Genomic DNA, 14,250 nt, shown 5'->3' with positions numbered 1-14,250 from the left:
ATAAGTGTTCCTTACAATTTATATAATTATTTTAGTCAATTACACATATCATATTTTATATTAACATGGTTATTTAAAACGGGATATTAACCATGTATTTTTATTCGGTTGAGCTCGATATTTCGACAATATCTACGAATGTCTTGTTCACGAGACTGATGTTTGCGGGTAGATGTTGACGGCATTATAACTGTTCCCGAGATCGTACCACTGGTCGCCTTTTTTTTATCGCTGGAAAAATGCTTTACGCTCTTCCCCCACGTGATGGAAATTGGGGGGGGGGGTGGTACTGCCCGGAGCTCTGGACGCCGTGTTCGCCCAAGCATACCGGGTTTACCCATTAAAAAACCAGCGGTACCCTCTCCGTCTTTCGGCGGACGCCACGGGATCGCTTACGCATGCTACCATGACGAAATATACTGGTCGCCTGCCCCAAAGTCATCCATCCCATATACGACGTTTTCCCTAAAGTCCCTCGTCCTATTAATGTTGCATGTTTGTTAATGATTGTGTTTAGTATATTTTGTAAATATTAAGGTAAATATATTGAACGTAATAAAATTAAGTTGTAAATTATCTTGCGATTGTTCTTATGCATTTTAATAGAAGTTGTTTTATATTATTATTTTTATCTTATTATTGTGTGGGTCCAATCCGTCTACTATTATGCCTTCAAAATTATTTAAGACTGTAATGTCGACCGTACCGATCCATCTCTATCGCATCTTCTTCATCGCACGAAACATTGGCGAAATAATCTGTACCTTTTTGTCACAAATAAAAGCTACAAAAAAAGAGATCGTTCCAGTGTCAGTGTAGACGTTACGAGAAAGGAGGTTCGATATGCCAAAATATCGAGCTCCAACTAAAACTACAATTAGTAAATGGAATGTAGTAATAAGTCACCCATTTATTTTTAATGAATTAAGTTCATAATTCAATGAACACTACATTTTATAAGAAAGTCAACCGTGGTGTTTGTATAATAAACTCAAAAACTAGTTAATAATTCTTTGTGTATATTAGCTAAAATAATTATGATACTTCTTGTTATGTAGAGCCTTTTCGTAACAGTACGAAGCCTCGGACTTAGTATAACATATAAGTCTCTGCATGAGAGAACCTATTTTAAGATGTAATGGAGTCGTAAAATCGAATAGAAACAAAATATCTGATAAAAAATAAAACAAAAGCAGTTAAAAATTCCCGGTAATATAATAAATAAACATTTTAGAAAGAGACGAAAATAAGGAAAATATTCAAGAAGATTTCAAAAGGTGAGACGAGAAAACACATAACAGAAAGGCAATAGAAATGGCGTCCATTAGCCTGTTCATTAATAGTTTATAAGCCTTTTCACACTCATATTGTGAAGCCTATTAATCCAGTGATTTGAAATCGATACGATATAATAAAACCCTATAGCTTTGACATCGCTTTAAAGCAATGCGACCGCTTTATTTTACAAACGTTAATAATAATATTAGCGCTTCGGTATTTCTTTTACGAGTATTGCAAAATAGGAATATCTTTCTTCGTATCTACGAATATCTATCTCTCTCCCTGTCCCAGAATCAAAAAGAAAATATACTTTATTGACATATATATGGCATGAAAAAGGTTTGGATGCTGATTTTGCTGAAGCCTTCAAGAATCCATGGAGTTGCTTTTCCGACGTTTAAAATAAAAGTTGTTATGCCTAAAAGTCAACAAATATAAGCTCCACGGTTTTTTATCAACAGTATTAACTTTTATTTTAAAATATGCATTATTTATTTATGTGATTTAACAAATTATTGGAATTTATGGTATCAGTGAAGATGAAAATGTTGGCGTAAATTTTATATAGATACCAATAGCTTGTCCCTAGGGCTTATTGACTTTGCGGAGTCGGAGTGTTGGCGCTATTAGTTAATCCTCACTTCTCGTAATCAATAATTATCACTGATTCTATCAAAGTGATCTATGTTACTGTTGATATACATAGCATTATCATTGCATAGTATAAAACATAGTCGCTTACCGCTGTTTGTCCCTATGTATGCTTAAGTCTTTAAAATTACGCAACGGATTTTTATGTATTTTTTTTAATAGATAGAGTGATTCGAGAAAAAGTTTTTTGTATATATTAATGGAAAATATAATGTCGTAAATAAACAAATTCCACAGTATATTTAGTATGAGCATTGCACCCGTAGCCGGGTCGCTAGTTGTATATATTGTGACGCAAATGTGAGTTCCTATTAAGTCAAAAACATCCTGAAGGGAGTTAGTAGTTCCAAGATTATAATCGGTAAGCTCTCTTTTGAGAAATAAAAAAAGATTCAATATTTGCACTACCCCAGATATAACATGAAAATAACGAAAATATACTAGGCACGCGGTACCAGTAATATTTTTGTAACTTTTCTAAACGCGGATCCTGCGGAGCTGAGTCTTCCTGTTAGGGACGATAAATCAGAATTTCACTGATGTTATAACGTAATGTTATTCCTAAAAACTACTGAAGAATCAATATACATTGTCATGTAATTGGATATATATAATCATTCAAAAAAATTGGTCATTTTTAATTTTATGCTAGATTGTGACATATGTTATTGAAAAATATTTTATATTATTTATTTGTTGTATATATAAATGAAATATTTCATTTTTCGGTTTTCATATTTTATATTTCTTTTAAATAATATTTAATAAAAATATAATAAGGTTTAATGTAACGGGTGTATAAAAAAAATCACTCTAAAATATATTAAGGTAAGTGTAGCAAGAAAATTCGAAAACTGAATTACAAAGAAACCCACAGCTGTTACGTTAGTGTTCTCTAAGGAGTATGTATTAATAACGGCCTTATAAACTTAAGCTCCAAACAGCTGTTCAAGATCAAATGCACAAGTGACAAAGCGAAGCAGAAGCGACCAATCGAAGCAAATACGAACTAGCGAAGCAGATTCGATCAAGCTAAGCAGAAGTGACCGCAACACGGAATCATCTGTAAGCCCGTGTTCACACTTGTTGTTAATTATTATAACAGGTCTGAATTGTTGAGATGCAATAATTGATTTTTTCAAATTAAGTATTGAAATTGATATTTTTTTAATAGGCCAAGCATTTCGTAGAGGCATCTTTACATGACATGACAAATAATTCCAACACCTTGCTTTTGTTCATCAGATCCACCTTGGGTTAGAATAATCCTTTACGCTAAGCTTGAAATGTATCATAACCACAAGCCCAAGAAAATTTTTGTGGTGATTTTCTGATTAATTTTTTCAATATCGCTGTTTTGGTTCGTCAAAGATGTTTTGTTATTTCTTGCAAGTAGGCGTACTACATTTAATATATCTCAGTACTTTGAGATATATTAAGCAGACATCGTATCACCAACGCGTCACCAATCTTCGGAACGATGGTTGATGGCACATTGGCCTTACTCATATTTCAAACCAGAATCCAACAACACTAAGAAGTAAAGTATTGGAATTTGGTGTATATTGGTAGCTTAAGATCCACCGGCCGGTCTTGCCCTCACATCAGGTAGATATACGAATAAATTAGTAACTTTTAACACGCAAAGTATTACTATTTTATTTAATTTCGTGTAATTTTTTACTAAATTTTTAGAGTTTGTAAAAACCCAGACATACGCGAATTACCAACTATTTCAGTCGAAAAAATTTTGGTTGCAAATTTTATAGCACATTTATATCAGCTATTTAGATAAAAATCTTAAAATACGTTTTAATTATTTACAAACATTAACAGAAATTGCTTTTAGCGAAACAGTAAGAACTATAAATTTCGGTCAATTCATGAATTTTTTGAGAAATAAAAAAGCCATAAAAATTTATTAGGCTAATTTACGAAAAACCAAAAACAATAAATTTAGTTGTTTACGAAAATCAAAAAAGCTATCTATTTTAATTAAAATAAAATTCTAATGATTTTTTTGGACCTCATGAGTCGTCGTGAGTGCTCCGTGGTCGAGTAATGTGTACACCAGCTTTCATTAGTACGCTATTCCCAGGTCCCAGATTCGATTCCCGGCCGAGTCCCTTTGAACGTCGTCCAAAAAGAAAAAGTTCATTACTTTTCTACACAACTTCTGATTTTCCATAACACAAGTGCTTTAGCTACTTACATTAGGATCAGAGTAATGTATGTGATGGTGTCCAATATTTATTTATTTGGACCTTTCAATATTGTGAATGCGGAAATATTTTTATTTGTATCAAGCTCTTACGTCATAAGTACTACATCATCATCTTTCTTCCAGACAATAGGTATGCAATGTATAGAATTAAGCTGAGGGTATCTAACAATTGATAAGCATAAACAAATAACTAGCAGTATAATATGTTGTGACTATAAGCTTAGTAAATAAAACCTGCCAAGTGCGAGGTGGAAAATTCAGTAATAAGAAGAAGACAACTTTAATATTTTGTTATTACTAATACCAAACAGTATGAATATTTTAACTTTCTAAATAATTATAAGACACAGCCTAGTGAGAGGCGGATATACAGCTTAGTTTTAGCAATAGAGTTCCGTTTTGCCCTTTATCAAAATCAAAAATCAAAATAAACTTTATTCAAATAGGCTTTTACAACTACTTTTGAATCGTCATTTTACAATTAACTGAAGCTACCATCGGTTCGGAAAGTAGATTCTACCGAGAAGACTCGGCAAAAAACTCAGTAGTTACTCTTTCTCAACCTTTAAAAAATATAAAGTGAAGTTAGTTAAATACAATTATTTAAATTAATATATCCTGTTTGGAAGTCAACAGGTATTAACTCCACGCTTTTTTATCATCTATAAAATCTTTTATCGAATAACATGCCTTTGGGTATGAAACTATCAAAATTATTTAAAAAAATACCCAACGTAAGAAACAATAAAATCACAATGAAAATTGTAACTAAAGGTAAATAAATTAAGAACTATATTGCTAAAAATATAAAATAAAATAAGACAATGCAACTGAAATTCTTGTGAATGTACTCGCATAAAAAATAGCTTAACTGGTAATAAAACTGTCTAGAAGATGGCTTTCAGACGAGCACGAGGTTACTTTTAAACCTAATTGTTTCTCTTAATGGCTGCGAAGATAAATGCTTGAAAGATGATTTTTAATATGACAAGACAAATATTTAATTTGAACGAGTCATTTATAATAACAATAAATAATTCCTAATCCCAATTTGCATACCATACTTTTAGAGATTTATTAAAGAGGAGTGCACGCCCCTCCCCGTCAAATTATCCGCGTGCATTAGTATGAGTGACACTCGTGCTTACAATATATCTAGAGGCCACCTTATGGTAAGTGGTCACCACGGTCCATAGACACTGACAATATTCCCAATATTAAATATTCCTTACATATCGAATAATCAAACTCAGGAACTAAGCTGCTTGTGCCTGTTGTTATATTGGCTCACTGGCCTTTCAAACCGGAACACAACGATACTGAATACGCGTTAAGCAGTAGAATATGACGTCATCAGTAAGGATGAACCTACCCACATGGGCTAGCACAAAACTACCACCAAGTAAAATAAACATTTGGATAAATGACTAATATAAAAAAAACAAATGACTATCTAGTATCTGTTAATAGAGGCCGATAGTTTAACGTGAAGGGGGTTTCCGTGAGCAGCTCCATATAATAATAAGATATATGAACGAATTCAAACGAGATATTTTTAGCTTAGTTGCCAACGACCCTCCTTTTGACCGTCAAGCTTCAAGGCCGTTTGGTGAATAGAACCGACCATATCAACCGACACGTGAAATTATTCAACAATGCCTTCGTTTAACTAAATACCTAAATGACAATTACTTGGTGGAAGGGCTTTGTGGAAGGCCAAACACGAATACTTAGTATTTTTGGGTTCCAGTTGGAAAGGCGAGTGGGACATAGCATCTGAGTACTCAAGTTTGGTGGCGCATTGATGTTAGGCATGGTTAATATTTCATACTCTGTGTCAATGTCTGTAGCTGGTGGTGACTACTTACGACCAGGTGACCTATTTGCATATATATCACAAAATATAAACACAAATAAAGTACAGGGCAATTCAATAATGCTTTGCGGAAACCTTTAATCTTCCGTCAAACCACACGCATGTACCTGGTAATGTAACAAGGATTATTATTGATATACGATAATTTAAACCGCATTATTTAAGTACCTACATATATTTCATTATGAAATTGTTTCAAAAGTGAAAGTAATGATAGTAATTCGTTGCCATAAATAACTATAACGTAATTAATACGTAATGTATGACATACCGCAACGCGGGTTACATTCGCTCTATATTCATAATCGCCTTGAATACCAAATAGTACCGTTTAAGGTCAATTAAATGAAACACGACAATTGAATAATAACTTTAACATATTTTATTTAACTTGCAAACTATTGTGAATTTTCCTTCCGATTTTCAAGCTTTATACTCTTTTAGACATTCCGATTAAAAGTCGCAGATGTATCGAATTTCAGAAACAATTTTATTGTTGGACTTCCCGTTCTAAAAATAATGTTAGTTCTATAAATATTTAAATTAATTATTAATAGCTCATAAAATTTACTTGTTGGGTCAAGGTTAATTGATAGAATTAGGAGCTCATTCTACCATTCCAATATTTAATTGTTAGTACATATTTCATCCAATATATATTTTTTTCACGATGTTTTCCCTTATAATAAGGTATTGGGCCAAACCTTGGTCACCAATAAATAACGCTTGCTCTAATTGGCGTGCTAGGAACAATACTTACTTCTCGTACTGAGGGACAGTTTTTGCAAGAGATGTTTAATTTTGGAGGTCGTGACGTTGGTTTCGTCGAATGGTATATTCGGAATGTTGACCGTCTCTTTCTTCTGGAGGACAGTGAACACAGCACTGAGGGTCATGAAGCAAGGGCTGTTCCCTTTCCCTGATGAAGGGCCATTGTTATGGTACAGCATACCTAACTTCCGCCAACTAAATTCCTGTAACAACAAATATTTATATAAATAATATTCATAATGCTTATCACTAAACCACAACACATAAATAGATCAGCATATTAATTTAATTATAATATAAATAGCAAGGACTAATTAATAATATACGATCAATTTTTCCTAATAATCTGTGTAGGCCATGTCTAAATGTTTGTTGTGTATGTCATAAAAGATAACAATAAAAAGGTGTAAGCGCCACTTGATATTGAGTCCTTATTTCTAAAGACATTAGTACTATAATTAGTGTTAACTCTTCCCTCATTAATACTCGCTATCTATACGGTATAACAGCTCGTGTCCCTATTGTAGTTACTGGCTCACTCGTGCTTGAAATAAGAATACCGAGCATGCTTATTACGTTTAAAATTAACTGCTGGGTTGATGCTAAAACGGGTTCACCCACACACTTGTACCCGACGTCATATTTTTTAATTATCATAGCACAAAAACGTCTCTTTATTACGTGGTTACAAAAAGTGGTAACAGTATCATATATAAAGTTTATAACAAAAACCGACAATTATGTTAGAATTTAAAAGAACAAAAACATGCAGAATAATAATTAAACTTTACATTATAAGCAACCTAATTGTTAAAAAAAATGTAATTGTATGATGTGGTAAAGATTTTAAGAACATACGCAAAGGTGCCGTGCTAATAATAATATTCTATTTAAAAAATGTAATCTTGGTTGGAGCATATGGGCCATTTAATGGTAAGTGGTCACATTAACCATTCATTTCTTTGCCAATGCACCTCCAACCTTAGGAACTAAGATGTTACGTCCCTTGTAGTTACACTCACTCACCCTTCAAACCGGAACACAACAATACCAAGTACTGTAGTTTGGTAGTAGAATATCTGATGTGGGTGTACCTACCCAGACACAAAGTCCTACCGCCAAGAAGTGTCTTCAGTTAAAATAAACATTTTAATGAAAGCATAATGAAAAGAAGATGGACTAAATAGTGAGATTTTAAGATTAAAATACAATTTAACAAATATGCTTTCAAACTTCGAGAAAATTTATCTTATTTTAAGATTTTTTAAATTTTAAGTTTATTTGGTGTTAGGACTTTGTAATCCTGTCTGAGTAGGAAATAACTCATTCATCATATATTATACCCTCACACATTACTTAGTATTAATATGTTCTGGTTTGAAGGGTGAATCCAGTCAGTTTACCTACCTGCACAGTTTTAATTTTAGTTCTCAAGATAAGTTGCATTAAGGACGTAAGGGTTATTGGATATTTAACGAGTAGTCATCATCAGATGGTGGATGGTAGAATGAAATAAGTGTTAATTGTGTATTTAGTAGATAATTTGGTAATTTTTATTTATGACGTTTTCCTATAACACACAAAAGTCAAACCAATACTCAAACGTCCAAGCACTTGTTTTGAAGTCCATTTTAATCATCGCGCTTTACAAATATAAATTAATGAAAATCTCATTTCGAATGAAATGGAAGCAGGGAATTAAAATAATTAAGAGCTTTTAAATAATTCGAAAATTCCGATGTCAGCCATGGTGTGGTATTTGAACATTTTTAATTATATAAATCGATTTGTGATACTAATTAAGATCTCTTGATATAACGCTAAATATGATTGAACTTAATTAAAATAGTATAACATATTATTTCTGAAGTGTAAAATTTGACTAGTTTGAGCAAAAGTTACCAATAATTATATTGAAATATCCAAATATTTAGTATGAAAGAACTGATGCAGTGTTGGACACAATGTTGGTCACAAATATACCAAATAGAACGCATAGAACATTATAGTGAAGCAAAAAAAGCAAATGCAAATTCCCGGTGGTGTGTGTATAAATATTTGAATGGCTCGTTGCTCTAGCGGCTCGATAAAAAGCTGCTGATTCTTAAGTTTTGAGGATAGAACCGGTCCCCGGTCGGGGAGAAAAGGTTTTATCGAAAGGGTTTATCGAATAATTCTCAGTAATTGCCTGGATTCTGGAATTTCGAAGTGTGTGTGCCTCAGAAAATACAAAGCTGTTGTTTATTAATTAAATTGGTTATGACTGTTAGGTTGTATGACTGAATACTGTAAACGAAGCTTTTATTTACACAATTTCCATAATTTACAATCTATAATTCTAATATTCTTTATAGAATATTAGAATTGGGTCTAATTGGGTTTTGGGTTCTTGGCTTGTATTTTTGCGTTTATAATTAAATTAAACTTGACAAATGATTTTAAAAACAAATACATTCCATTTTTTAAAGTAACCATGTATTATTATATTACACGGGCACTAATCGGATGGCAACACATGGGACGTAAGTAGTGTAGCCTTCTTTCAGTATCAGTAAAAAAAATTGTCATGAATTATTTTTTGTTTTATTTTAAATAAGCGTTATATTTAATCTTTCATTAGAGCAATACGTTAATGGTACAGATCATTAAACCTTTGACTTAGATGGCTAAGTATAGATGACAATTATTTTTTATTTATTTCTGAAGACGTCCATTCATTTTTCGTGTCTAATTTAGGCATTACTATTATTTCACACATGGATTGCAAAACCAACTTTTACATTCAAGATACAATTACGTACATAACAAGATTGCGTTTTTAGGAATGTTGAATTTCTGAGCGTTTCTGTATTCTAAAACAAATCCTCTTATCCCACTCTGCTTATATACGAACACTGCATCAAAATCCGTAGTCCAGCTTAAAATATCTAAATATGCAGACGGCGAGAAGCGACTTTGTTTTACAATGCCTTTTGTTTTCGTATTTAAAATTCCATTCAGTACAAACAAAATATAGTTTATTATTACAGGTTTTAATGACCGTTTTAAAATTGACGTCATACTTGTATTACAACTTATGTATAAGTGTTGTTAAAACCGTTGCAGTTAATAAAGCTGACCCATGTACATAAAGAAAACGCTAAGAAATATAATAGTATTTTTATTAACTAAAATTCTCTTTTATTTTTTTACGTATCGTTAATTTCGACTATTTTTATTGCTTTTTTTTCTTGTGTATATTTATACTAGCTACATCACGCAGGTTCGCATGAGTTGAAACTAATCCGTTCTTATTATGTTATGCATCAAATCTTTCTCACTAACTTATCTAGAGAAAAAAATCTTAATTAATACCAATAGGTATTTATAACAGTAGGTACAAATATAACAATAGGTATTTGTAGTTTTATATAATCTTATATCTTGTTTGTTTTGTTTGGGTAATTACTTATACAAAATGTTCTTAATACCTTTTTATTTCATACTCAAAATATAGTTCGAAGAGAAAACCCAAGTCATTTATAATAGCAACTCAAATTCCTTTTAAGGTACTTATTGAAAATAATTCTTTAGTGTAGAGAACGTAAAAATGTCAAATCGTTTATAGAATCAATTCTTCGTCCATCAGTCTATCCGTCGGTAACCTTTTTTCAGAAATGCCAACGCGATCTAATTGACTAACATCGTATTATATATTATTTTATAAAGGCTTAAAACTTCTTTGCTGTTAAAATTTCAAATTTAGAATGTATTTAACAATTCAACGCTATATAATAAAGTAGCGATATAAAAGTCGCTGAAATGGCCCAGTGGTCAGAACGCGTGCATCTTAACCGATGATTGCGGGTTCAAACCCAGGCAAGCACCACTTTATATATGTGCTTAATTTGAGTTTATAATTAATCTCGTGCTCGGCGGTAAAGGAAAACATCGTGAGGAAACCTGCATGCGTCTAATTTCATCGAAATTCTGCCACATGTGCATTCCACCAACCCGCATTGAAACAGCGTGGTGGATATGTTCCACACCCTCTCCCTAATGGAAGAGGAGGCCTTATCTCAGCAGTGGGAAATATACAGGCTGTTACTTTACTTTACTTTATGTAAAGGTATATTGTAATCATAACTGACAATTAATTTGTTACCTACTAGGATTTATTTTAATCCCTTCTAGAATTAAACACACCTCTAACGTGGGACGAATTAATTTACACTTCTGTTTTGTATGGTAAACATGTTTCATAACGCAAGTGTTAAGAATTTTAATATAAACACTTCTAAGCGTATATTCATTCATGTTTGTTTGCTTCTATAAAGGGAATGATGATTAGCACACTGTTTTAAGCACAATAGAATTATTAGTCATATATATATGTTTTAATTGCCCATTGTGTTATTTTTTTATTAAATCTTACCAATTTAGATATATAACTAACTGTGTTTCTCACAGGTGCAATTTGCTTTGCTTTTTGCAATAAAAAATAACCCATATCACTACTGGTTAAACAGATTTGACGAAAGACTTATCAAAATCGGCTCAGTACTTTCAAAATTTGATTATACACTAACTTGCCTCTTTGTAAAATTGGTATTGTTTCCATTTTCTATATTTGAAAATCACGACGAAATAACTATCGCTCTTAAAAAAAAGCCTAGAAAATGCAGAAAAGTTTTTAGTTGTACTTTTTTTTTTAAATATGGAATGTATTTATTCTCTGTGTAAGTTAATAGGCGAAGTCCTTTTGAACAAAGGGTGATTTGAGGCTTTTGTTTTGTGGGTTCTGATTTTTAAATTCTTTCGTGCGTTATTTGAAAACTATAAAAAAAAATCTAGAAAAAAATAAAACTTTTTCATATTAATTGAATGATTTTTTTGGATAAAAGTTTTCGTATTGATTCTTTACTGTGTAATTTTAATCCATTATTATATTTCACAGTTGACGACAGACAACATAATTACATATAATTTAATTTTGAATGAAGTAATAGGATTATTAATATGAGGAATAATATTTTGTGTCCGAATAAATAAAAAAGGACTTTACGTAGTAAAAAACGCTATGTATATGATACCCTTTCAATTCACAGAGGGTAGTAATTTAGTAACCTTATTTTAACTGATTAAGACTCCATTATTTCAATTTAAGCCGCTTACACTAGCCTTATTTAAACAAATAAATCTCTATAAATCGCCATTTCATTATTGGATTTCCAAAATTAATATTTTTATTCATAAATTCGGTGATTCAAATCATTAAATGTTCTTAAATAATAACCTTATATAATTAAAAGCGAAGCCACGAAACGAACAAAAAAATAAAACACATAATAGTTTTAAAACATATTTTAAAGCATAATAAAAACAAAGGCGAACATGACAACATCAAACTAGATTACATAATGGTACCGTTTTTTACCTCGAATATTTTGCGGATGGCGACCCCGGCCTGTATATAGCTTCCCATCATTCTTGTCAGCGACATATAACTCGGGTGCTTGTATCCGAACGCTTCAGCTTGAGCTCCAGCTGTGAGGACAGGTATCCTCCAAAGGCCAGCATATCGGGCGACAGGGGCGATTACATATTCACACCCAGGACCGATAAAGGCATCTGAAAAACATACATCGTTCAAACGTCTCGTATGTAAAATACTTTAACCGAGCAATTTTAAAAGATGCAAATGACTTGGAATAAAGCGTTTGATTCGTAAAATTGACTCACCAGCGGAACCGTTGACGTAGAATTCAAACGCCGCAAGAGGGCCTTCCACGGATGAACATCTCGTATCTCTATAGTCTACGAGTATTTTCCATCCTGGCAAAGGGCCATCAGGCCTCGTCACAGCCGGTACAGCCATTTCTACAATTGGCAAAACCTTAGCCAAAGAAAAGACTTGGTTTGGATCTGCAGGTAACAAAACTCCGAGCTTCAGAATTTTTTCGTTGAACTGGTGAGTTTCTGGTCTTAAATTAAAATTTGTCCGTTTCACGTAATAAGGATTCGTGGAGAGGTCATGTGGTTTTCCCACTGCCTTCACATCGTCATAAATATCTCGAGTCACTTGCAACGTACTCGTGAAAACCGATTTATCTGTACTATTTTCTTTATTTTTGTAATAACTATAATATTTGTTGAATTCGAGAACGTCAGGTATAGAGTATTTGTCGGATTTCTCATCGTCGTCAACATCTTGGCTCGCGGTTGTGGATTTGACGATACTCTTTTCGATTAATTTATCACTTAAGTTGCGGCGCCGCTTTGCGATATCTAATTCTACATCTTTTACATACTTATCATGATTGTGTTTTAAAGTTTTCATATTTACATTATTAACACTAACATCACACGTAATTATCACATTAAATACACATACATATAATAGGAGGAATGAAGCTAGATGTGGTATTTTAAATTGTGTTTTATGGCACTGTCTTTTAATCTTGTATGCTTGAGCATCGTCCAAAGTCTCGTTCTGTTTGTCTTCTTTTTTTGATATTTCATCACGTCTTCTTCTGAAGTTTGCTTTGTTAGCGCATGATCTTTCTTTACACCAAAATGTCTTCACGTAGTGTAATGGGAGGATCGTATGAACGATCTCTGTTACCATTTTCTCATTAGTTTATTTCATTGTATACGTTTCTTTATTCATATTTTTCTTTATCAATTAAAATCATTATTTTTTTTTATTTTGTAGATAGAAAACCCCTTTAGCGATCATCATATGTAGAAAATTTACATTTTAAAAGTTTAATTTGATGAAAATTATCAATGAATGTTTTTTTTAAATATTACGGACATTTAAATATTAATAGGTTATTGAAATCAATATATTATGTAAAGAATGTTCTGTAAAATAAATATATGTATATGTATTCATTAAATATACTGAATTTTAATATGTTAATAATGTTTTATTTTATTTCACTATTAATATTCATTTTAGATAATTTAACGTTCTTTCGTTTTTTGATTGGGTTCAAATCTTAAGTATGTTAAACCATAAAAAAATGATGTTAGTATACTATAAATAACTAATTTTTACTTAAATCAAATGCCAATAAAATACGTTAGTGATTAGACAATTGATTTTGAATTAAGAATAAAACTGTTCCTAAAAATGTTTACGTCAAATTCTTCGGAAGTCATAAATCGTTTTACTGGGATATTTTATACCAAGAAAACTATTTTTTTTTCTCGAATACGGCAGCAGGGCTTACGTTTTATATATATTTCAATTATTTCTACACTTTTTTACTTAATAAACAGTGTATATGTTTAATGAAAAGTGCCTAAAGAATAGTATCTTCGGAAGGTAATATAAAAATAATATATGCTTTATTAAAACCTATTTTGTATCATCATAACTTCTTTGTCACTACGTACCATAAGAATTGGCGTTATCAAAAATATTGACCATTTGTTATTTCACCAAACTCGAGAGCGAATA

The 14,250-nt window shown here is 31.8% G+C and overlaps 1 protein-coding gene across 2 annotated transcripts in view; it reads right to left on the bottom strand.

The window, feature by feature from the left end:
- LOC124538722 (atrial natriuretic peptide receptor 1) overlaps positions 1-14,250 on the bottom strand; it is a 355,202-nt gene that overhangs the window by 72,407 nt on the left and 268,545 nt on the right. Inside the window, exons 2-4 of one of the 2 annotated variants that reach the window (XM_047115880.1) lie at positions 12,525-13,458; positions 12,220-12,413; positions 6,793-7,006 (exon numbers count right to left, since the gene is read on the bottom strand). The exons of the other annotated variant lie outside the window; for it this stretch is intronic. Coding sequence (XP_046971836.1) covers positions 6,793-7,006; positions 12,220-12,413; positions 12,525-13,410 — 1,294 coding nt within the window. The 5' untranslated portion in view covers positions 13,411-13,458. The remainder of the gene's footprint in view (positions 1-6,792; positions 7,007-12,219; positions 12,414-12,524; positions 13,459-14,250) is intronic. 2 annotated transcript variants of the gene reach the window in all.

The sequence above is a fragment of the Vanessa cardui genome, chromosome 21, assembly GCF_905220365.1.
Source record: "Vanessa cardui chromosome 21, ilVanCard2.1, whole genome shotgun sequence".
Classification (NCBI taxonomy): Eukaryota; Metazoa; Arthropoda; class Insecta; order Lepidoptera; family Nymphalidae; genus Vanessa; species Vanessa cardui.
This window is presented reverse-complemented; position numbering and strand designations above follow the sequence as displayed.